This window comes from Lepidochelys kempii, chromosome 6, assembly GCF_965140265.1.
Source record: "Lepidochelys kempii isolate rLepKem1 chromosome 6, rLepKem1.hap2, whole genome shotgun sequence".
NCBI classification, from domain to species: domain Eukaryota; kingdom Metazoa; phylum Chordata; order Testudines; family Cheloniidae; genus Lepidochelys; species Lepidochelys kempii.
Window position 1 is genome coordinate 114,352,815 of NC_133261.1, and position 26,594 is coordinate 114,379,408.

At 42.2% G+C, this 26,594-nt stretch overlaps 1 protein-coding gene across 10 annotated transcripts in view; it reads right to left on the bottom strand.

Moving 5' to 3' along the window:
- Positions 1 to 26,594, bottom strand: part of PPP1R13B (protein phosphatase 1 regulatory subunit 13B) — a 139,281-nt gene that overhangs the window by 44,653 nt on the left and 68,034 nt on the right. For 8 of the 10 annotated variants that reach the window (XM_073349755.1, XM_073349756.1, XM_073349758.1 and 5 more), the window contains one exon: positions 21,712 to 21,779. In XM_073349755.1, the coding sequence (XP_073205856.1) occupies positions 21,712 to 21,779 (68 nt within the window). Of the gene's footprint in view, positions 1 to 59; positions 120 to 21,711; positions 21,780 to 26,594 lie in introns of those variants that run through there. The other 2 variants (XM_073349765.1, XM_073349764.1) reach the window with 1 other exon arrangement.

Consider the following 26,594-nt stretch of genomic DNA (forward strand, 5'->3'; position numbering starts at 1 on the left):
AAATTAAAAAATAAAGAATAACGAAGTTAACAAATTATCTGCAGACAATCATTACGTACGATTGTGTAGTACAACCTTCAATCTAACACCGATTTAATCTGGTCATTTTATTTAGACACCTACAATGGAAGAGCATTCAGTTATTTTATTTTTGTGCATTAATACTTAATTACTTTAAAATGCAAAATATTATACCAGCTGTACTGCCTCACAATTTGCAGACGAGTTTCACTTTTCCTACATTTGTCAAAGTCTCGACAGCTCTTCCTAAAAAGGAGTATTCTGTTAGCAACCCCCCTACTTCATGCTGACACAATTGGATCAGTCTACAAATAAAGGTTTTAGGCTACTTTAAGTCCCAAACTTCAGAGCCAATCAATCACTTATTAGTGTTTTCTCCAATGTTCAGAACTTTCAAGTGTAATGACCACTTATTTTTCTCTGGCAAGGCAGACCAGCAGCTACCCTGGTATTAGTTTCAGAAAACAAACTAATTAAACAAAAACAGGAAACTGACTCCAGGACTTGGTCCTGCCTGAGCTCAGGGGATTGGACTTCTTGAGGTTCCTACCAACCCTACATTTCTATGATTCTATAACAATTTCAAAAGCTGCAAATGGATGTATTTATCTATTGTATAAATATATAGTGAGCACATGTTAATAAGTATAGGATAAAACAGGACTGCTTACAACTATTTCTACTGTATAAGGAAAAAAATAAATGAATTCCAAAGAACTCAGAAAAGAACACAAAAAACAAACTTTTTATTCAGCTACACATGCAAGTTGAAGATACCACTGTTTTTACTTGCTGCAGCAGCAACATATACATTTCCCCTTCTCATCCTACTAACTAGAAACATATATCCATTAAAAAAAAAAGAAAAAGAAAAAAAGAAAAGCTTTTCATGCATAAGCGTGGAAATAACTTGCAGGAGACCAGTTATGTATAAAACTTTAAACTTGTTTATGGTACCAATCTTTTACTCAGAGTAACTATGAGTCATGTCTCATTAAGCTTTCAAAGTAAACACTGTGAGTTTCTTTAAAAATAAGCTTTTGGACCTAGATTTTCTGGGTATTGAAGAAGAAAAACATCTTATTTTGATATGCCAGTCCATTATGGTTAAAAAAGCATTTCATTACAGGTCTCTTAAATAATATGGTTAGTATCAAATATGTTTATTTTTCCCTTAAGTAATGGTTTCAAATGCTGTGTTTTACAGTAGTGATGTCATACTGTTTACATGATAATGATACAACAAAACATTTCCAAAAGCAAGTCCAAATGCATTGAAAAATAAGTAGCCTGTATTTGAAAGCAATTTTATGACTTAGTGTATGACTTGTACTTCTCACAGATAGCTCCTAACATTTCCTTTTAAATAATTTACTTGTCATGTTTTAAAATGACTACAGTTTTATAATTTACATTTGGCACCTTGTGTGTTATCTGTATGCCAAACAATAACCTCTTTTTCAGAACTGCATTTTCAATGCTAAAAACTATAGTTATTAAAACAAACTAGTTTGCATTTTGGTCATGTGACTCCAAAACCACAATAATTTAAATTCAAGTGAAAAAGTAATACAGTACTTTGTTTTGCAAGCAGTTCATTAAAGTATTATTTAAGTGTAAAACTAACAATTTTTGTAAAGTAATTACCTGATGGATACTTTCCCATGTAATTGTAAAAGAGCACATCTTTATTTTGCTGCATTGCCCATCAGCTGTAAACTCTTGCATTCCTTCAACCTGCTTCAACTCCATTTTTTCTGCTATTCTCTTCTTACAGCAACCACGTTAATTGTTTAAGCCAAGTTAGCCAATGACCACAGAAATCCTACAATATGAGCCCTCTCTCATGCCTTCGCAGCTAGGTATAATCAATAACAAGTAAGGTTTTTTTATCTTTTTCTACACTAAAAAGAGGGATTTCCCCCCCATCCTTTATCAATATGGAAAGCTGTCTCTCTGCATTCATCAGCAATCAGTGAACGGAAAAGGCTAGTGGATTTTGCCAGCAGTGAAAGACCTAATCATGGCAAGATCAAGCCACCTGTCAACTGTAATCAGCTTGATGTATTGCACTTTTCCATAGCCAATGGAAAATGTTGAGCAATACTCTTTTCTTTCACAGTTAGTTACAGGGTTAAACTGAAAATACTGAAATGCAGACAATTTTGATTCTAAGAGACAATAGAATGTTTGTTTCTTTTTTAGTTTTGTAATATTTACAAATCAATGCAAAAGTCTGGGTATCACAGGTTGTGAAAAGTCATTGTCCCCCTGTCTCCCTGCAATATTTGTTGTTTAGAGTAACAGAGGATCATGTTGATTGAGGTGTACTGAAATCTGTATCTTTATTGCGAGAAACTTACAGTATAAGACACAAAGTAAACATCACATGCAAAATGAACATGGTACAATTTTGTGGAAGTTGTCAATTCTACGCTTAGGGATTTTCTCCTCCAAACTTTTATTTGTTCTTAAAACATGCACAAGATGAACAAATGAAACAGCCAGCAACACAGCATTCGTACAATACTAGCCAAGAGGTAGCATCATACAAAAGACTATCAAGCCAAATCTAGACCCAAATGTTTTCAATTATTTAAATCAACTCAATTACTTCCAATCCCTCTGTAAACCCAAAACAAAATACTGAATCTCATTACCCATTGCTCATTCCCCAATTCTGTCCTCCAGCATAGCACACTTCTAACAATATAGAAGATGAAAACATAAAAGGCTGTCCATGTTTTACAACACACTCCTCCCCACCCACCCACCCACGCACACACTGCCCTTCCATTCTTTCAGGAAGGGAATTCAGGCATAAACCTGATTCAGGCTTACACAAGAGGTCCAGCAAAATTGATCTCCATCAGGATATGGAAAAATCATGTATCCAATCCAAGCACAATAAAATATATTTTCTGGCTGCATAGAATCAGACTTATTTTTAGGCAAAAGAGATCAACTTGGAGCTACAGCAAGATCCCCCAGTAACACCATGTGAAGATGGATAACAAAAATTAGGTTTAATTCCCTTTCTCCTAAATCAGCCAAAAATAGACTCCATTTTACTGCTACTTGATGTTAAGAAGATGGTTTGTGGAATAGAAATGGCAACAATTGGAACAGGAGGCGGCTGCAGAGGCAGCAAAATGAAGGCAAGGAGGTTCTGTTGGTTAGAATAAGGTACCTCCTAGAGCATTGGGGGCAGGGGAAGAGATGTGACTGAAAGAAGAGACCACCTCCGGATCCCAATTACAGTCGAGCTCTTGGAGTTCAGCACCAAGACAGCTGACTCTACTATGATCTCCATATTCAGAGACCTAACTGCCACTAGGATTACCTCTGCATTTTGAAGAGGACTGCTGACCTGTCTACACCGTGAGCAACTGACTCATGCTGCTGTGCAGAAGAGATGGAATTCAAAGTAGTTCCAAGCATCAGTGCAGCGACCTGTGCCACAAAGAGCTCTAGTAGATTCCCCTTTCTCAGACATCAGGGTTTTGTAGCTTAAGAGAACCTCTTGTGGACCTGTAAAGAACCATGGCCAGTTTATTTCTGTTCCAAGGCCTGAGCCTAAAGTGCTTCCTGAATCTTTCCAAGCAGCTAAAAAAGCTAAAAAAGTCTCCCAAGTTTGTTACCCTGAATTAAGAAACTACCCTTTATGAAAAATCTCAAAGATCAGGGAGTTCTAGTCAAGCAAGAACTCAAAAACCATTTTGGATGCACTAGAGTTGGTTTTCACACTGTAAGCTTGTAGCTTCCTAATTCTTATTTTTCCTCCAGTTCTAATAGGTTTGGTTAGTTTTTATGTCTTGTGAAGTACAGGACATTGCAGACCATCTGGGAAATAACCTGGCTTTAGCCAGGTATAACAGGGTATGCTGGCCCTTTAAGACTAAAAAGGAAAGCCTTGGGCTATTAAACTGCGTTTCAGGGGGTTTTCTGTATTCAGATCCAGGAAAGTTAGGAGGCAGCCACTAAAAGAGAGGAAGTGGTCTTGGGGTGGCAGTTTGTGATCTAAGGAGAACCCAGGCTGATAACTTGGTGCAGAGCCCAGGAGGAGAGCCTTGAAGTGTAGGAGAAACAAGATTCCTAGATCTCTCAGCCAGTGGGAAGGGATCCTGGGAAATTAAGTCTCAGTCACTCAGATTTATGGACCATTCTGTGAAAGGAGGCAGTATAAAAAACAACCTCTTTGCATTAGAAAAGAGACTAAGATGAAGTGCTGTCAGTCTCCACCATAAAACAGGAAGAACTTCATTTTGACGTCCAGATTTGTGCATAGACTCTGGAAATCTCACAGTATTTTAAAAATTTTAATTTCTTTATATGAAATTTCTATATGAGCTTGTTTGTTTGGATTTTGGACATTCCAGACTCTTCCCCAGAAGTCTGGTGGCAGAATAAGAAACCCTGGGGACAGCTTTTGTTTTGTTTGTTTTTAAAAAAGAACTCCAGAAGTGTGACCTTCTTAGAAGGCCAGCCTGTTATAACACTTATATTCTTTCACACTGCAAGTGGCAGTAAGAGTTTAACATTAGAAATATTTAATGTTGCATGTTTACATTAATGTTTAACGTAGTTCAGATCTGAAGAACTGGGTCTCTTTCTAGACCAAGCTCTTGGCTCTTCAACTTTTCCCCGCCTTCCAAAATTGTTTTACTGCATACAGAAAGTACTACACATATTTTCCATATCAGTTACTACAGCCGCAAAGGCCCAGGCTTCTTAGAGAAAAAAGGACAGAGAAAAGGATTGCTTAAATGGTTTCTGAAATATAGACTACTTAAACTTTGAATCCCTAGCCTTATAAAAACCAACATACAGTTAACGGAGGGGGGAAGCTTGGGGGAGAGGGTGGAGAGGCATGAGCAGCAGGGCCTCGGCGCAAGCGAGGGTGAGACCTCGGGGACAAGAGGTGGACCATGGTCAGGAAGACGAGCAGCACGGGTGGGGCCACAGAGAAGAGGATGAGCGGGAGTGGGGCTACCGTCCAGGCACCCTTTTGGCAGCAGCATCCTGTTTGGAGAGGCTTAGCCTCCTCTGGCCTCTTATATAGTCTGCCCATGGTAAGGCATATTTTCAAATCCTTTAATCATTCTCGTGGTTCTTTTCTGCACCTTCTCCAATTTATCAACATCTTTTTTTAAATTGTGGACACCAGAACTACACAGTATTCCAGCAGTAGTCGCACCAGTGCCAAATACAGAAGTAAAATAATCCCTCTACTCCTACTCAAGATTTCTCTCTTTATGCATCCAAAGATTTCATTTGTCCTTTCCACCACAGCATTGTACTGGGAGCTCATGTTCAGCTGATTATCCACTCTTCCCAGGATAGTGTCCCCCATCCTGTAAGTATGGCCTACATTCTTTGTTCCTAAATGTATACATTTACGTATTAAAATACTTGTTGTTTACTTGCGCTCAATTTACCAAGTGATCCAGTTCACTCTGAGGTTGGTGAAACGTGTTCCAAAATGCTCAGTGTGGTGGGGAATAAAGGAAATGGAGCAGGACTCCAGGGGTGCTCCTGCCAAGATTGGCTGGGAGGGTGACGACTGGCTCCCGGAGTCTCCTCTTCAGGGTACATTGTAGGGACAGACATTGGAAAGGAAATGTAGTTGAATCCTGGGTGACTATATCCAATTCAGAAGACATGTCATCCCCTGTGTCCAACGGAGAAGCTAGGGGGTGCCAGTACTAGCAGCCAAGTTGGTACCAGTGATTAAGTGGGTACTGGCAGCCAACTTCTCATGAGGAGAGAGGAAAAGGGCTCCTCTGCTATGCAGAGGTCCTTGAGGGAGAGGACTGATGTCAGTACCAGCAAATCCAGGAAGTATTTTCCAATCTGATGTGAGCCTAGTGGTACCAGGGATGGTACGGACGAGCTGTCCATATGCTCCTTATGCCCAGAGCCAAAGTCAGAGCCTGTGTTTTCTTTGAGGAGCCCCTGCATTCAGAGGGTTCCAAATGTACCAAAGATGGTGTTAAGTATGATTGTTTGCTGAGGGACTTTAGATTAGACAATCTTTTCAGCTGTACTGGTCTCTTGTTGACAGAAGAATCAGGAGCCTTGTTCATACATGGAGCAGGACACGAAGTCTCCTCAGACCCTGACCACCAAGGGGTGGATTTCTCCCGGCACTCCAACTCCCTATCAGGAGACTGAAGTTTCTTCTTACTGGAAAGGCTTGGGGGGGCCTCAGAAGATTTATCTTGGTCTTTGCTCCCCAGAACTGGAGCTGAAGTTGAGAAGGTTGCCACAGTACTGCGAGAGGCCAAGGCCAATGTACCAAGGGGGAAGGGGTCAGATCCCATGGATCTGAGTGAGCATTCCATTAGGAATAGCTTGAGTCTGTCCTCCCGCAGCTTCCTCAATCTGCTTTTGAAGCCAGTGCAGAACTTGCAGTTTGACGGGATGTTGGACTCTCTGAGGCAGCTGGAATGCCCATCACTAAGGGATTGTGAGGACTCATCCATGAGGCCCCTCTGAACCAGAGCCTGCCTCAGCCTGATGAGTCATCCCTGACCAGAGTGCGAGATGAGTCAGAGACAATTACCTGAAACTCTTGTGATAGGCCATGCCATTCAACCACGGTTCAGTCAATTCATAGGCAAAGACCCACCTATGTGATTTCAAGGCAGATATATAGGAATCTAAAAGAAGCAGTCTCTCTAGTCTGCTCAATGTTGCTACCTGGCCAGGAACATTTCCAATGTCTAGTAGTTCTAGTAGTGCTCCTGCTCCAGCCCACTCCTACTTCCTGCTCTACCCCATGCCTGTTTCCTTGCTAGCCAGCTTCTGCATCTGCTCCTGCCTTAGCCAGCCACCTAGCTATTCTGGCAGGAGGAAAGTCCTCTAGCAGATCTGGCAGGGTTTGAAGACCAGATTTCAGACATAACCTGCAGTTTTGGGCATAAACACACAGAGAGAAAAGACCTCAAGTAAGGGAAGGCTGAGGGCAGCAGCCCTAGCCATGGCCAACAAAGGTGAGTGGGAAGGAGAGAGGGGCACAAGGGCACAAAACTTGTGCCAAAAGGAAGATATAAGAAAGGAAATAAAACAAACAAGACAAAAAAAGATGCACAAAGCAAAGGTAAGCTAGTGGACATAACAGTGCTCTGTCTGTAGCTGCAGGAGACTGAGAAGAAACTTGAGCAGCAGTGGGTATGTCTCTCCCTACATACCCACTGTGTGGCGCACAAGGATGTTTAAGAAGCGTGCAGAGACCCATGGTCAATGCTGATGAAACTCTCAACTCGAAGGAACATAGGCACGGGCATACAAAACATGGAGCACCCATAAGGACATATACTTGAAGATCTAAAATTTCACAAGTCTCATAATTGACAGCAGCTCATTTCTACTACAATCAGAATGGAATGTTATATAGAGCCAGTACTTCAGACTGATTACCGCTAGCCTATGCTCAGTAAACGGTTACACGGGTTTTTTTAATTTTCCAAATTAGGTTCACAAAAAATCCTGATAAATGAGGAGAAAAAAAGGTATATGTGGGTGGGGTAGGAGTAGGAAGTAACACATATAGTGGACTGTTATTTGGATTACTACTATCTATATTTAGATTTAATTCCTATTTAAGATCTTAGATATCTTCTGGAAAGCTGTAGCTAAAGGAAATACATTCTTTTATTTCCTTACACTAGAAATAGTAACTATTTTTCTCCCTCCCACACCTACACTAGTTTTAGAATCAGTCTGAAAAGACTACATATTTTTTCAGACAGTAACTTCATTTGTTTATGCTATCATTTTAAGCAGGAACATTTCAACAAAATTATAAGTTACAGACAGATTGTTTTCAGGATTATGTCACCACAATGCTTCTAGTATTTTTGTTTTTAAATCCTGCTGCATATGAAGTCCTATACTTAGGTTTAATAACTTGACATATTTGCATGTATTAAAGAACAGCTATATAGCTGCACATATATTTAAGATTCATAAACTATTATGCTAAATCAACCTAAATTTCATTGTCATTTAAGAAGCCACAATAGAACGTATCTCTTACAATAAATTGAAGTGGCTCAGCAAACATTTTTTTTTTTTAAATAATAAAATATTGGCCATTACAGCAGCAAAAAGCACCCTGGTAGACCAGGGTAGAATTCTAAATTGTTGTCTTGCTTTCGGTCTTCCTCTCTCAGTTCCCAGAGTTTTCAGCATTCATGTATGGCCCTGGTCTCTGGTGTAGTAGAGGACCTACAGATCTGAGAGCTAACTTTATTGCTGCTGCTGCTTCTTCAGAGGGGCAACCCTTTCACTCCCCTCACTACCAACAGAAGGATGAATAAGAAATTCCATATGGAGAGATGATCTAGGAGATCTAGATTTAGTTCTAATGTTCCCCTCTGTCAAATCAAATACGAAGAATAGCTGCTTCAGTGCCTAAATAAACTTAGAAGGGAAAAACTGTTTTCCTATCTGAAAACTGAAGATCTCTCCCAATCTGAAGCTACTGGGTTGCTTATTCCATCCTCCTCACACTAAAGTATTTGAATTAACCCGCTTGTCAAGATGTTGGTACAACATTCACCAGTCAAAACTCAAAAACAAACTTTCATCATCTGCCTACTAAAAGATACTATCAATTCCCATTTGTATCTCCTGGTTCGGTTGAGGTTTCCAGACTAGGGAAGCTTAAAGGAATTTAACTTCCAGTTGGTAGGAAAACAGAGTTTCCTGTTTTCCTTGAGATTCCCCTAGACTGAAACGAACATGATTTACCTAGCAGGACTCCAAAACCCTTAGGGAAGGTAAGATCAGCCTCAAGTTCTATCCCACACCGCCCAGTAGCAGAAGTTCTTCCCAGTATACATCCAAGAGAAGGATTATTGAGCTCGTCTCCCTTCTCCAAACTAGGAGAGAGTTCTGGCATTAAGAAAAGCAAAATAAACTGTAGCGAGACCTACTCTATAATCTATACACTGCCTTCCTTTCCTCTTCTTAGAGAAAGCTTTCGTGTCAAAAAATTCTGAGTTAGGATGAAGAGTAGGGATTTTTTTTTTTAGTGGTTGTCACTTCTTAACAAAGAGACTGTCCCAGATGCCACTTCCAGTCCCACTTGTGTTCTCACAGCATCCCTGTGCAACTGCAGTAATTGCCTACATGAAAAAAAGTATTTTTAATCTGTATTTAACGTTATCAACACTTTGTCCTTTTTGATATGTGAATCACACTAACCTACTTTTATTCTGCATTACTTCTACCACCCCCCCCCCCATCCCACCCTGTTTCCCTCCACCATGCTCTTCTGTGCTTGGCCCCTTTCTCCTCTCACCATGTACCTCCAACATTCATTTGGCTCTCTTCTCATTTGGACGTAACTGGATACCTGGTCCTCTTCTTTCTGCTCCCCTCAGATAACCCCCCAGCTACTTTTCCTCCTGGCAGACAGAAACTCCACTCCCAATGGTGGCTCATTTCCTCTTCTGTGTTAACAGTGGCCCCTAGTGGATTCTGCTATTATTGTTGTTCCTCCCTGTTTCCAGACAATTTGCAATGAAGAGCTTAGATACCTGTAAAAACAACGAGGAGTCCGGTGGCACCTTAAAGACTAACAGATTTATTTGGGCATAAGCTTTCCTGTGTAAAAAAACCAGTTCTTCAGATGCATGGAGTGAAAATTACAGATACAGGCATAAATAAATATATATATATATGCCTGTATCTGTAATTTTCACTCCATGCATCTGAAGAAGTGTTTTTTACACCCAGGAAAGCTTATGCCCAAATAAATCTGCTAGTCTTTAAGGTGCCACCGGACTCCTCGTTGTTCTTGTGGATACAGACTAACACAGCTACCCCTCTGATACTAGATACCTGTAGAAGCAGCTGGCACCATATGAGCAATCAGCTCTTCACAGACCATTGTTTTGAAACCACTAATATAAAGCAACAGCAGAAAACACTAATATAAATAAAGCAAGTGGACTGCTAGGATATTGAAGTCTTGACAAAACTATCTCAGGTATATGAGTGAGAGGAAAAGAGAAGCAGCTACTCATTAGTGTGAATGTTATTCAGCAGCAGAATCAGGATTACTCCCTTCTGCTCAAAAACATTGGTTTTCAAACTTTGCTACCTGTAAGTCTCCCTTGAGCCAAGAAAAATCAAGGCTGTCCTGGTACCAAATCCAATATTCATCCCTGTTCCAGAAGCTAGATCCATCATGAGTAGGGCCCTACCAAATTCACAGTCCATTTTGGTCAATTACACAGTCATAGAATTTTAAAAATTGTAAATTTCATGATTTCAGCTATTTAAATGTGAAATTTCACAGGGTTGTAATTGTAGGTATCCTGACCCAAAATGGAGTTGTAGGGTTGAGGGAGTCACAAGGTTTGGGGGGGGGGGGGGGGGATTGGGGCACTGCTACCCTTACTGCTGCTGGCAGTGGCGCTGTCTTCAGAACTGGGCAGCTGGAGAGTTGTGGCTGCTTGCTGGGAGCCCAGTGCTGAAGGCAGAGCCACCGCCAGCAGCAGCACAGAAGTAAGGACACCATGTTATGGTATTGCCACCCTAACTTCTGTGCTGCTACTGGCAGGATATTGCTTTCAGAGCTGGGCACCTGGCCAACAGTCACTGTTCTCTAGCCGCCCAGCTCTGAAGGCAACATAGAAGTAAGGGTGGCAATACTGCGACTTCCCTGCAACTCCCTTTGGGTCAGAACCCCCAATTTGAGAAATACTGATTTTCTCATGAAATCTGTATTGTATAGGGTAAAAGCACGCAAGACCAAATTTCATAGGAGGAGACCAGATTTCACAGTCCGTGATGCATTTTTCATGACCGTGAATTTGGTAGGGCCCTAATCATGAGAGTGGCCCCTCTCAAAAATTTAGGAAGTGAGAATTTGAAAGGCAAGATTATCTACCAGCCAAGCCAGCTATAAAGTAACATTCCATTCATAACATGACTTTAATCTTAGGACAGCCACACACCTTCTCAAATGGCAAATTTTGAAATAAACTCATTATTACACTAATTAGGACTTTTTGGCTCCGCTTTGTCTTAGTCATGTTCTCAAGATAGCTATTTTACACAATTTAACCTTTTGAAGGACAACCTTGATTTGTTCCATCTTCTCATAAAGGCAAAAACTAAACTAAACTAACTAAACTAAACAAACTAAAATAACAGAAACAGCAGAGTTTTCCAATGTTATTCATAAGGTTGGCAATAAGGCAAAAAGTCTAATCATATAATTAAAAATATTAATCTTACATTCAATTCAGGAATATAATTTTTCACTGAGGAAACTGGAAATTTGGTATTTTACATAGGAAAGAAGAACGGATCTTGAGAAGCCACCCTCTTCCCCAGGGCTCCAGGCAAGGGGAAGAAATCTAGATGTATGAATCCCGTATCCATAGGGACAGGGAGAAGTCGTGTCATGAGAAAAATGCAATTCTCTCCTCCAAGGAGGAAAAGTTGGTAAGACTGGAAACAAAAGCCAGGCCATGACAACCTATACTCAGTCTCTGGCACCTAAGAAGAACCTGGCAACAAATGCTACCTTACATAGGCCTTGTTTCATTCTTATGGATGATAAATATTGCTTTTATAATAATGTATGTTTGACCTCTTGAGGAGACTTGCTCTACTATTAATACTGAAGTCTCCCTTTTGAAAATAATCTGATAAAAATCAAACAGTAGTTTTCCTCCTGACTTTAAAATCACCACTACTGATGATCAAAAGTAGTGATCATGCAAACAGAGAGCTTCACAGAACAGAAAAGCAATTGCACACATGACCAATACCATAAAATTATTCAAGCTGAACTCTAATAAAACAGATTTACTGTGATTTCATCCAGCAGTATTGATTTAAACACCAAGACAAACATTTTAATCCTACTACACAGCTTTCTATGCATCAGTTACACTTTCAGCTTTCTCCAGTTAATTATATTTGGCAAAATCAATATTTCAATAATGTTAACACAATAAGAGTACAGTAAAAAGATACCTGATTATAGAAAATTTGCTAACTAAGTTTTGTAAGCTTCTTCAGTGTTCCATTGTATTATATTTATTCTAGAGCAGTACAATATTCAGCATTTCAGTAACAATGAATAAGCCTAATGCATTACGTAAGAATAAGCCTATTAAATCCTTGAGCCTGAAACCACGTCTTTCCCTCCTCCCCCTGCAGTTTGAAACTTGTCACAAACAGAATCTTAGTTTTCTATGCTTCTCAGCACTTGCATTATTCATATCATTAGCATGTGTATTTTTATATATACACACCACAAGAACTTAAATCAGTTTAACCCCTTAATGTCAATGGGATTTAGTGCTTATTGATGGGAAATCTTGAATTCAAACAAACACAAATTGCCATGTTTCACATGAGTTTAAACAGCTCATTATAAATTCTTCCTTTGTGGCTAAAAGCAGAAGTTTGATTATTTATTTATTATTAATTATTATTATTTAAACACTGACGCGAAAATCTTTTTACAAAAACTTAAATCAACCATTTATCATGTATGAACCTGAGTCATAAATGTAAAATTAACATCTGCATGCTAAATTGGACACAAAGCCATACTTTCATCGACTTTAATACTGTCAACAGGTGGTGATTAAAGGGAAAATTGTGTGTGAGACTCTCTGCTTCCAGAGGCATAGGAGGTCCCAGATGAAGTGGAACTAGTGCAGTGTTCCTGCATACGGAGGGCAGGATTTGGGGAGCTACATAGGAGCTACCCTGAAACTTTATGAAGGGCCGGGTACGGAAGGCTGTGCCTCCCCAACAGCCTGTCCCCGGCCCCCTCCCACTTCCTGCCCCCTGACTGCCCCCCTCAGAACCCCCAACCCATCCAACGCCCCTGCTCCTTGTCCCCTGACCGTTCCCTCCCGGGATCCCCCGCCCGTAACCGCCCCCCCAGAACCCCACCCCTATCCAACCCTGCCTGCTCCCTGTCCCCTGACTGCCCCGACCCCTATCCACACCCCAACCCCTAACAGGCCCCCCAGGACTCCCACGCCTATCCAATCGCCGCCTGTTCCCTGACCGCCCCCCGCCCCAGAACCTCCGTGCCATCCAATCGCCCCCTGCTCCCCGTCCCCCGACTACCCCCCCACTCCCATCCAACCCCCCCCATTCCCCGTCCCCCGACTACCCCCCCACTCCCATCCAACCCCCCCCATTCCCCATCCCCCGACTACCCCCCCACTCCCATCCAACCCCCCCCATTCCCCATCCCCGACTACCCCCCCACTCCCATCCAACCCCCCCCATTCCCCATCCCCGACTACCCCCCCACTCCCAGAACCTCCACCCCATCCAACTGCCCCATGCTCCCTGTCCCTGACTACCCCCCGGGACCTCCTGCCTCTTATCCAACGCCCCTGCTCCCCACCCCCTTACCATGCCGCTCACAGCAGCAGGACTGGCAGCCGTGCTGCCCAGCCAGAGCCAGCCATGCCGCTGCGCTGCCCAGCCGGAGCTCACTGGTGCGCTGGTGGCACTGCAAGCTGAGGCTGCAGGGGAGGGGTGACAGCCTAGGAGGGGACGGAGACTAGCCCTCCTCGGCCAGGAGCTCAAGGGCCAGGCAGGACAGTCCTGCGGGCCATAGTTTGCCCACCTCTGCATTAGGAGGTAAACAGCAGGGAGGGAGGAGAGAAAATTACTCACCTTGCAGTAACTGAGGTTCTTTGAGATGCATTCTTTGAGATGGGTACTCCACTCCAGGTGACAGTGCGTCCCGGCACTGTTGATCGGAGATCTTCGGTAGCAGTGTCCGGTCAGGATTCACGCGCTCAGGTGCTGTCTCACGGTCTCAGAGTCTGCCTGAGTGCGCGCATCCCGCAGCCCCCTCAGTTCCTTCTCTACCGTGGAGACCTCAGAATAGTACTCTAAAGTAGAGGGGAGGAGGGCGGGTAGTGGAGCATCCACAGGGACACGCATCTCGAAGAACCTCAGTTACAGCAACATGAGTAACTTTCTCTTCTTCTTCGACTGCTGTCCCTGTGGTTGTTCCACTCCAGGTGAATGTGAAGCAGTACCCACTAAGCTGGTAGGACTTTGGAGTTGTGGCAGTGAGTACTGTAGACAGTACTGTATGGCCTACTGTGGTGTCTGCCGTGGTATCCTGCGTGACAGCACAGTGTTTAGTAAATGTGTGATCAAATGACCACATGGCCACCTTACAGATATCAGGAATGGGTACATTACGGAGGAAGGCAACGGATGTTGACATGACTCAAGTAGAAGGAGTTCTGATGCCTTGAGGCAGTTGAGCATTCTGAATGCAGTAACAGGATCTGATGCAGTCGGAGATCCATTTGGAAAGTAGTTGTTTAGAAATTGCTGCACCCTTTGATCTCTTGGTGGAGACAAATAATCGCGAGGATTTACGAAATGGTTTAGTCCTGTCTAAGTAGAAGGTAATTGCTTGTCTGACGTCGAAGGTGTGCAGAGTCACTTCATGTGGAGTCTCATGAGGTTTGGGTTAGAATGTAGGTAAGTATATTGATTGGTGAAGGTGGACACCACCTAAGGGAGAAATTTAGGGTGTGGTAGCAAGGTAACTCTGTCTTTAGAGAAGGTTGTGTAGGGAGGGTAGGCCATCAGGGAGCTTATTTCCCCTACCCTCCTTGCTGATGTTATAGCAACCAAGAAAGCTACCTTCATGGACATATGAAGAAGAGATGAGGTAGCTAAGGGCTCGAATGGAGGTTTCATAAGACCGCAAAGAACGAGATTGAGATTCCATGCAGCTGCCGATGGATAAATCTTGGGGTAGAGATTTTGTAGGCCCATGAGGAAGCGTTTTATGGTGGGTGGGCAAAGAGTGAATAGCCATTTAACAAATCATGGAAGGTGTTAAGGGCCGCTAGGTGTACCCTGATAGAGCTGAGCAAGAGTCTGTCCTGTTTTAGTTTCAGAAGGTAGTCTAGGATATTAGGGAGGGTCATGGTATGGGGTGATAAGTGTTTGACCACCACAGGGAAAAGCGCTTCCACTTCTGCAGGTAAGTTTTACGAGTGGAGTCTTTTCCACTATGCAGGAGGACATATCAGACTTGCTCAGAACAGGCTAATTCGTGGGTCTGGAGCCATGAAGGAACCATGCTGTCAGGAGGAGTTTCTGGAGCTGAGGGTGAAGAATTCGTCCATTGTCCTGAAAAAGCAGATCTGGTCTGTTGGGGAGAGTCCATGGAGGATGGGCGGACATGTGGAGCAGGTAAGGATACCATGTCTGTCTCAGCCAAGCTAGGGCAATGAGTATGACCTGAGCCTTGTCATCTCTGATCTTCTGCAGGACCCTCTGTATCAGAAGGATTGGTGGAAAGGCGTACATGAGAGAGTTGTTCCACAGGATGAGGAACGCACCTCCTAGGGATGCGGTCCCGACTCCCGCTCTGGAGCAAAATAGGTGACATTTGCAACTCTGGGTTGTGGCAAAGAGGTCTATTGACAGGATGCCCCATTGGGAGAAGATCTGTTGTAGTATCGTGGGGTGCAATTCCCACTTGTGTTCTTTGGAGAAGTGTCTGCTGAATGTATTGGCGGTAGTGGTGTGATAGCCGGGTAGGTACAACGCAATAATTTGTATGTTGTGTAGTATGCACCAAATTCCATAATCGGATGGCCTCCATGCATAGGGAGAGTGATTGTGCTTCCCCCTGTCTGTTGATGTAAAACATACATGCTATATTGTCCGTTAGGACCCGGATAGATTTGTTCTTTATGAAGGGAAGAAAGTGAAGGCAGGCTTGTCTCACTGCTCTGAGCTCTAGGAGGATTATGTGTAGACGCATATCTGGCATGGATCACCGGCCTTGTGCTGTGTGTCCCCCCAGATGCGCTCCCCAACCGACCAGGGAAGCATCCATGGTGAGCATGAGCATAGGGGATTGTTGTTGGAAGGGAACTCCCATGCAAAGGTTCTCTGGTCTTATCCACCATTGCAGGGAAGCTAGTACGTTCGCTGGAAGAGTCAGCAGCATGCAGAGGCTGTGCCTGCTGGGTTTGTAGTTTGAGTTGAGCCAACCCTGAAGACATTTCATGTGCAGCCTGGCGTACTGGACCACAAAGGTGGTGGCTGCCATGTGGCTAAGGAGCGGTAGGCAAATTCTTGCCTGTATCCTGGGATGAACAGAGAGCATGCATACGAGGTATAGGATAGTGAGGAATCTGTTGTGTGGTAGTGAGGCTCTGGTTCGAATTGAGTTCAGGTGAGCTCCAATGAATTCATTCAATCTGCTGTGTAGGCGTCAGGGTAGATTTTTGGACATTTATTTGCAGGCCGAGGCTGTCGAAGAGGGAGATGGCGAAATGGGTAGCTTGTAGCATCTTGTCGTATGAGTTGCTCTTGATGAGGCAATCGTCTAGGTAGGGGAAAAGTATGATCCCGTATCTGCGGAGGTGGGCCACGACTACGGCTAGGGACTTGGAGAATACTCTCGGTGTTGTGGAGAGTCCAAAAGGGAGTACGCTGTTTTGGAAATTGTCGTGTCCAATTATGAACCACAGGAAGCATCTGTGGGCTGGATGAATGGATATATGAAAATAGGTATCCTGTAGGTCGAGGGCTGTGAACCAGTCCCCGCTCAGGTATTATTGTGCCCAGTGTGACCATTTTGAATTTCTGTACTCTTACGAATTTGTTCAGTCAGCGTAGGTCTAGTATAGGCCTCCATCCCCTGGTCTTTTTCTGGGTCAGAAAGTAGTGGGAGTAGAGCACTTTTCCTTGATGTTGTGTCAGCACAGGTTCCACTGCACCTATCCATAGAAGGTGATCCACTTCTGCAAAGTAGGTGCTCATGAGAGGGGTCCCTGAAGAGGGATGGGGAAGGGATAGTTCAGTCTGGTTACTCTATTTCTAGGACCCAACAGTCCTGCGTAATCTGCTGCCAGGCATAGTGGAAAACCTGGAGGTGGTGGCCAAATGGGTAAGTAGGCAGTGGAGTCAAGGAGTCGTCATGCAGACCCTCGACCAACGCTTCAAGATTGTTGTTTATTTCCCGATGGGTGGGAGGTAGCTGTTTGTGCTCGTTTTGTCTGCACCTAGGAGGTCTAGGGCAATTCCTGGGTATATCGTATGGTCTGTTCTGAGGCTAGTGATACTGTTGTGTGCGTGGCCTCTGGTAAGGTTGATACTGTTGTTTTCTGGGAAGGGATGAGTAAATGTCCAGGGTGCGCAGGGTCGCTCTAGAGCCTTTCATGGTGTGAAGGACTTCGTCAGTTTTCTTGGAAAAAAGTTTGCCTTTGTCAAAGGGGAGGTCCTCCACTTTGGTCTGCAAGTCTTTGGGGATACTTGATGCAGACACCCAGGAAGATCTGCGCATAACCACAGCAGTCGCAGTAGTGAGAGCAGCAGTATCCATCATGTCCAGAGATGCATGTAGGGCCGTTCTGGAAACAAACTGGCCCTTGACAAGGACTGACTTAAAGTCTGCTCTCCTGTCCTCTGGAATATGGGAAGTAAAATCAAAGTTTATTGTAGTTATCAAAATCATTGCTTGCAAGTAGGGCGGAATAGTTTGCAATTCTGAATTGCAGAGTGGAGGAGGTATAAACATTGCAGCCAAAGGTGTCAAGACATTTGAGGTCCTTGTCTTGCTGGGTGGGCCGGTAGTGCAGCTGTTTCATCCTCTGAGTCACTGCATCCACTACCAGAGAATTTGGTTGTGGATGAGAAAATAAGAAGTCTACGGCCTTAGCAGGAACATAATATTTGCGTTCAGCCTTTTTGCAAGTTGGTAAGATAGAGGCTGGGGTCTGCCAGAGTGTGTCAGCTGGTTCTAGGAGAGCTTCATTTATGGGAAGAGCAATCTCTGAGGGTGCAGAGGTGGTTGTAGGATTTTGAGGAGTTTGTGTTGTGTCTCCTGGACCTGCTCTAAAGGGTTGTCTTGGCTGAGTGTCACCCTCTTGAAAAGTTCCTGGAACTGTTTGAGGTCGTCCACGTTCTGTGGAGGCAGAGGCATGAGGGCTCTGTCTGGAGCTGATGGAGAGTTAGGAGTCAGCGAATCAGGGTATAGTTCCTGGCCCTCCTCTTCAGAGGGGAGTTCAGGCAGTCTAGAAGTAGATGGAGGCACAGAAGGAGCTTGTGGTCTGGTGGAAGAAGCATGAAGGTGAGTGGCAGTAGGAGCTGGCCAAGGGTACCAGTGAGGCCAAGGCATTGGGTAGGAAAAGTCAGGTGCCGCCCACAGGGAGGGCGAAGTAGGGAAACTGAGGCTGGTGGTTGTTAATCGTGATCTGAGGCGTAAAAGGTTCCGGTGGAGGAGGAGAGGCAGGTGAGGAGAACTCCTGCTGTTGCTGCATATCAGGCTCGCTGTCAATAAAGGTAGCCAGGTCAGGTGGAGAGAGCAGCTGGTCAAAGAGTGAGCACTGTGTGTCCAGCAGTGGAGAGTTAGGCTCAGGTGCCACTGAAAGATCATCTTGACTTAAAAAGAAAAGGAGTACTTGTGGCACCTTAGAGACTAACCAATTTATTAGAGCATAAGCTTTCGTGAGCTACAGCTCACTTCCTCAGATGCATATTGTGGAAACTGCAGCAGGCTTTATATATACACAGAGAATATGAAACAATACCTCCTCCCACCCCACTGTCCTGCTGGTAATAGCTTATCTAAAGTGATCATCAGGGGAACTGTTGTTGCTGTTCCCTAGGATCTGAGTCTGCTGCAAGCGATCTGTGCTCAGAGACGTGCACAGACTTTTGCTTGGCTTTTCCCAGTGCTGCAGGTCTCTTGTATGCACCCTGTGGGAGGTCTGCTGCTGTCACGTGAGCAGCAGGCAGGCTCAGTGCCGACGTTCTTATCAGCACCAGAGTAGAGCGCACTGTTGGCACTGGGTCTATTTTTGGTGCTGAAGGGGTCGGTGCCAAGGAGATCTTCCCTGCACGGGAAGTCGGGTCCCTGTCTCTACGTTCCATGAGAGCCATGGCTGAGGTGGCAGGATGGTTGGAGGTGCCTGACTTCGGCACTGACAGCTCTGAGGGTAAGGATCTCGCAGGAGACCCTTTACCCTTATGAAAGTCTTTGCTTGGAAACAGTTGGGCTTCTTGCCTCTCTGCCTGAGAGGGTGAAGCCATGCTCCCAATTGGTTCGGACCTGGCCGGGGAGCGTGGGGTAGAGGGTTTGACAGTGTCAGTCTCCAGTGGCTTCTCATGCAGAAATTTCTGCAGCCGCATTTTCAGCCGCAGGTCCCTGTCATGACGAGCCCTGGTTTTGAGGCTCATGCAGTGGACACACTTAGCAGGGCCATGTGTCTTGCCGAGGCACTTCACATAATGTGAGTGTCCATCGGACCTTGGCATAAAGTCCTTACAGGAAGCACATTTCTTAAATCCTGAATCCCCTGGCATTATTGAGCTTGGAGTGCCAGGGAAGAGTGTCTCCGCGGAAGACAAACTTAAGGAAAAAAAGGGTGGGGTTTTTTTTTTGTTTGTTTGTTTTTTAAACTAAGTAACTATTCTAAGGGAAGAGAAACAACTGGGATGTTACTAACTATTTCTATACTATTTGTAATTGTTTCCTTCAGAGACTAGGGAAGAGGATCAGCACTGCCCCGAGTCCCGTCTTCAGTCAAGGACGGTTGAGAAGGAACTGAGGGGGGCGCGCACTCAGGCAGACTAACAAGACCACGAGACAGCAGCTGAGCATGTGCATTACAACCAGGCACAGCTACCGAAGATCTCCGATCAACAGCGCCAGGACCCACTGTCACCTGGAGTGGAGCACCCACAGGGACAGCACTCGAAGAAGAGCTATTTAAGCTGAAGGACAATGTTGACACAAACACATTTGGACATAAACTGCCTATGAATAAATTTAGGCTGGAAATTAGAAGAATGTTTCTAACCATCAACAGAGTGAGGTTCTGGACCAACCTTCCAATTGCAGTAATGGAAGCAAACTCCCTGTCCAATTTTGATGGAGCCTGATAAACTTATGAATTGGATTATATGACATGGGTTGCCTGTGGCAATATAGGACTGGACTTGACGATCCAGAAGGTCCTTTCCAGTCCTATGTACCAGTGATTTCAGGTCCCAGGTTTGGGTTTTTTAGGCTTGGCGGTCAGAAAAGCGTTTTTACTTGTAAAGAGGAAGTTTAAATGTGGAAATAACTGAAACACAACAAACAGGGAATCTCCACAATGCTATTTATGTGAGAGAGAACCTTCAAACTTCGAAGTTTTACTAAGTTAAACACAGGAATAAAACAAAAAAAAACACAATCTGCTATTACAAAGCATAAAACAATATAAATAGAAGTGGCTGTGAAATACGGCATGTCGAAACTTTCAGCTAGCAGGAAAACGCAACCTACTTCACCGCTGTCTAAAAAGGTACCTAATCCATAGATATATGGTTTAATTTTGACAGGCCTTTAACATGATTGCTAAATCAGGAACCAGCAGTAGAGAAGCAGTTCATGTAAGATGATGTTTGGCTAAGTGGTGCTGAGGGACACCACTGTCTCAAAGTAATCTGGAAAAAAGAACAGGAGTACTTGTGACACCTTAGAGACTAACAAGTCTATTAGAACATAAGCTTTCGTGGACTACAGCCCACTTCATCGGATGCATGGAATGGAACATATAGACAGACAGACAAAGATGGAAGTTGCCAAACTGTAAGAGGCTAATGAATTAAGATGAGCTATTATCAGCAGGAGAAAAAAAAAACACTTTTGTAGTGATAATCAAGATGGCCCAACTAAACAGTTGACAAGAAGGTGTGAGCATACTTAACATGGGGAAATAGATTCAATGTGTAATGACCCAGCCACTCCCAGTCTCTATTCAAACCCAAATTAATGGTATCTAGTTTGCATATTAATTCAAGCTCAGCAGTTTCTCGTTGGAGTCTGTTTTTGAAGATTTTCTGTTGCAAAATTGCCACCCTTAAGTCTTTTACTGAGTGGCCAGAGAGGTTTGAAGTGTTCTCCTACCAGTTTTTGAATGTTATGATTCCTGATGTCAGATTTGTGATCATTTATTCTTTTGCGTAGAGACTGTCCAGTTTGGCCAATGTACATGGCAGAGGGGCATTGCTGGCACATGATGGCATATATCACATTGGTAGATGTGCAGGTGAATGAGCCCCTGATGGCATGGCTAATGTGATTAGATCCTATGATGGTGTCACTTGAATAAATATGTGGACAGAGTTGGCATCAGGCTTTGTTGCAAGGATAGGTTCCTGGGTTAGTGTTTTTGTTGTGTGGTATGTGGTTGCTGGAGAGTATTTGCTTCAGGTTTGCAAATAAAGCTAATGCTCTAATAAATTTGTTAGTCTCTAAGGTGCCACAAGTACTCCTGTTCTTTTTGCGGATACAGACTAACACGGCTGCTACTCTGAAAATAGTAATCTGGGTGGTTCTTTATCAAACAGGCAGGGGAGGAGAGGCGGGAAACCAAAAGGACACAATCAGCAGTTGGCAGGACATTAGGCTGCTTTTGAGGGACTGAGGAGAAGATTAAACTTTCTGGAGGACAAGCTATTCTCTATGTTCTAAGAGTTAAACTGTACTCTCCCATTCCCTTTCAAAAATACAATATTGAATCTTAAGCTTCAGGATATTTCTTGCAGTTCCCAGCTATAAGAGATGAATTTAACAGATGGTGTTAAATTTGAAAATAATGGCAATTTTCAAAAAAAAAGAACACACTGTATTTATCATTTGTTACATACCCCATTCTCTGTACGTTTCTCCACAGGTATATTTATTCCATTTCTTTGATTTTGGGTCTGATGCCCACCTAAAAATAAAGTATCAATCTTATTAGCAAGGGGTATTTTTTTGGTTTTTTTTAATTCAGACAGTTTTCGCTGCAAAACTACAATGTATCTGTACAAATTACAATCACTCTTTAACAAATCAGCTTTTTGTAAGTTTAATTTCCTTCCTTACAAACTACAACAACTATATATTTGTCATTTGGTAAAAAAAAGTTCAAAAGCAATTAAATTGTTAGATTATTAAGGGTTTTTCTTCTTCTTTTGGGAGACGAGGGAGCAGGTGTTTTTGTTTTTAATACAACGGGTAGTTAATCAAGTTTACTTGAAGCTCAGCCAAACAGCACCGAGCTTTTTTCACAACAATACTGAAGGGATTTGTAAAATTAAGAATTACTTAAAATATTCTTTCTAATCCTCTACAAACCACTCCATATGTATCAATATTTATTACAGTATCAAGTTTTTTGTTTTGTTTGTGTTTTTACAATAATATTCCAATGCCTTTAAAAAGAGGCAACAAATTTCTCAACAGAAGTTCAGCACTTCAGGAACTATTTGACAAGACAGGTTTATCAAAAGAATAGATTGACTGCTTTAGTTGTTGCCAATATTCATTTTAACATGGAACTATTCCTCTTGGTTATGAGCACATAAAAGTTTCCTTTTATCTGTAATGTCAATTCTGCCAATTCCTACTGTATCAATACAAACCTTTGGCATTAGGTTACTCTTTTTAGATCGCAGAGTCCGCAAAAGTAGAAAAGGTTGACTTCATGGCCCGCCTGTATTAAGATCTGTAATATGCGGCTCTATATTTTTCTGCCTCAAACAAGTTTTGTTGCCACAAACATCCAAGAAATAGTGTTACTTAAGTCAGTGAACTGAGCATCATATTGTCACAGTTTGACTGCTAAAGCCTCATATTTCTGTACCCACAAGAAACAATAGTTCTGGCTGAGTACATTGCAAATGTATATATTAGAGGCCGTTTCCCAGATGCCTTCCAAAGTTCCTTAAAGCTTGATTAATCTTACCATGGTTGATTTAGAAGCCTTGCATGCCTGATTTAGAAAGGACAAGCATGTTTTCCATGTACATAAAACTCCAGGCCATGTTTAAAACATATTTAATACATATACATTTATATTGCACTTTAATCACAGAGGATGGTTAAGCACTTCACAGTTTATACAAATCAGTATGTATCGACATCCCTTCATGCACTACTGGACTTCACCTAGTCAAAAAACAAGGAGCCATTCTGCACCACTATATTCTACAGCTTTCAAGAGAGGTAGTGGGGAATCCCTTATTCCACTGAAACTATAGAAATAATTTTGGTGGACAGGGTATGTTTTTTGGAACTTGGCTATGGCATCAAATCCACCATCTTTCTCTTGTGAATAGAAACACAGAATTAATTTCTATGACCTCAAATGGTCAGTACCTCAATTTTAAGTCTAATCATGACTCATATGTAGAGCAATATCCCTTAGTACATAAGGTAAAAGTTAATGTAGGAACTAAACCTGGGCCGCTTTTAGTAATCTAAATCATCATCTATGCCTCACCGTTGTAAAACTAATGAGTCAAAAAATAATACTTTTAGAAAACTTTACTTATGGAACAACCCAAGAAAGGTTCAAAAGGAGAATTAATTAAAGCAATCAAGACTAAGGGCCTGGCTACACACGAAACTTCAAAGCGCTGCCACGGGATTAGTGAAGGGATTATTTTACAGGGGATTAGTTTTACACTGGCGCTTTACAGTGCTGTAACTTGCTGTGCTCGGGGGGGGGGGGGGGGGGTGTTCACACCCCTGAGAGAGACAGTTGCAGCGCTGTAAAGTATCAGAGTAGCCATAGCCTTAGCTGAGACATAAGAAACAAAAGTTACTTGTTAGAGATGGTCAAATTAACTGAATTGAGTCAAAACAGCCTGAGCATACCAGTAGGCATCTCAACTGGTGATTCCTTCATAGCCTTCAGACAGATTAACTGAGCATGACAAAGTGAGTACATATACAAGTATAATCTCAAAGTTTTCTTGTAAATTAACTATCATCTATCTCTGTTTGATTAGAGAAAACAGATTCTATTACCTACACCAATCCCTTAAGGCTCTCCTGATTTAATACTACACTCCTTGATAGAAAGCTTCTTTCTAAAAGTCAAGTAGACCATAGCGTTTTCATGACAGAAATTGCTATTCCATTTTTGTTTTAATTATAGCTACATGAAGAGTAGAAGAGTCTGTCAGGGATACTTTGCAAAATAGATTTTCCTCTCTCTCGGATCAAAGTCATTTGCTTGGAGATGCACAGTGCCCTCTTTCAGGGAAGTAAAACAAGGGACCTTGCCTTTAATATAAAAACTGCTTTAAGCCTTGCATACCCATCAGCATTTCTGGATCAGTATCAAAAGGAACAAAAAACTGCTTTATGAAATAAAGCAAACCATTTTTTTTTGTTAAGCTGTCCTCATAAGAGGCAAGTCTAATTGTTTCCCACTTCTCCTCTGTCTTTTGATATGTGGTACTTATGCTCTGTTGTAATGACAGAAAAAGCATTCAGCATTTTAACTAGTTCTGGAGTGAAAAACATTTAAAACTCATTTATGTCATTTCTGGCACCAAAGCATGCAAGTCACAGGGAGGAGGACTAATGTCCATAACTATTCTGATCAGATTTTCTGCCAAAAGAGTGAAAAAAATTAAGGTAAATATATTTATCATAATAATGGTTACATTTTATATTAGAAAAGCAAAAGTGAAAAGTGAATGCCTAGGAATCCCCTTTATCAGTTTTAAAGGAGACAAATGATTTCAGCAGCTAACCTGTAACTGTACAGTAAAAAAGAGTAGAAGAAAGTGAGAAATTTGTGCAAGATACAATTACGTAGAAAAGGCAAGAGAACACAAGTTAATTGTCTCAAGGATTATTGGAAGAAGAAGTGTACTTCTCCAGCTAGGCTACTACTGTAAAATTGTGAATAGTCAAGTGAAGCAAAATAAAGAGCCGAGGCAGCCGGTCACTAGGAGCTGCTGCACCTGAACCTGATCAATAATTCCACGGCTATTAGCCACACTAGGTACTATAGTGTGTAGCTGATACTGCATGTTGCAGTACTGCCTGTTGCCCTTAATAGACACCTGGTCCACTCTTGGAAGCTCCAGCAGCCATTGGTGCCTCACCCCAACTTGAAGTCATTTTCATCATATACAGGGTTTACAGTTTGGTTCAATGGCACCCCCACTGCATAAATTGTTCCAGCACCCCTGCCAGTGGCTACAGGGTATCTGGCTATTACCAGGAAACTCCTGAAGGGAATAGTTCAGAGAGGGGCATTCATGACTGGAAAGATATTTATGGCAGGGATTCTCAAACTTTTTGATCACATGAGTCACTTCTTACAGAGTGTATTGGGGACACACCTCCCCTTTCCACCACAGTTGCATAATATCCTTATGGGAACTACAGTAATTTCTTACATGGAGAAATATTAGGAAAGTAATGAATTTTTAGGAGTCTTGGAATGGGGTTTAGCAGAAAAAGGATGCTGAATTTATATACAGAGTTTATTTTAAGCAATAATACTGGTTTTAAAGCCAAGTTTAATGCATGCTTGAATAACTGAATGTTGGCAGTTTTCTAGCTTTATTTTATTAAAATTCTCTCTCAAAAACAAATGATGTCACTTTCCAGTGGAATTCTGATTTTTTTTGTTCTAGTTCTCCGCTTCGCTGCCCTCACCCCTAAATGACCTCTCTCTCGAGTTTTGGATTACCACTGTTAATGGATGGCATAATACAAAAAAGAATTCCCAGGATATATTTTGGAATAAAATGAATAATTCTGAATTTGTGACAAATTGAAATAATACATTTAGAAAATGAAAATTAATTTTACAAGACATTTCCAATCTAAATGTTGCAAAAAGTTATCACACTCAGTCATTAAAATTTTAAGTAGAAAAACAAAAGCATTTAAAATGTCACCGAATTCTAATCTGTGACTAACAAATTCCTATACCAGATGAAAGTGTTCAAAGTCCAGAGTTTTTGGTTTTTTTAATTAGTCAGGAGTGCCAAACATAACATTTAACACATTAACTGAATAAATATATCACAGAAGAAAAATAAATCAATGGATATTCAATAATTCCTATATGAATGCTATTCTTATATACTGCAGGAATGGGAAGGGGAGCCTTTTTAATGTAACAGTCAGTTTCATCCTATGGAAAAAAAGAGGACATATATTTTTTCTTGATTTCTTATATTTAGCATGAGGGGCACGTATACTATTTCATACTCAAACAGCACATAAGTGAGGGGAAGATAATATTTCCTGGTAAACACTTTCAAAGCCATGGTCAAATAAGCCTTTTGGCAACACATTTTATAAAATTATACAATGTGCATCAATAAAGTGTATGAATAATTATGTATTATATTAGGCTAATACAGTGTTGTGGCAGATATGGCAATTTCCTGCAATATCTTGAACATACTTTACTGAATTAAGTTAAACCTTCATTGTATTAAAAATGCAAATGTTTACATATTATATGGGGATTACGTGTCTTAGAGGAGACGTGACTAATGTAAATCCTGGTAAGTGTTATGAGCTTCAAAGGACTATTTGAAACAATGCAAACTTTTAAAATGAAGTGGGTTTCCCATGAAATCTCTAAGGGGAGGGATATGCACATGTAACACCTCAAGTTATTCAAAAATCCAGCCTTTTGAAGCTAGGGACCTGAGGAGAAGAAACTCATTGTTTACGAATTACCTCTTCCCAAATCAAAGATTCAGGCTGTACAAAGAAAGGACTA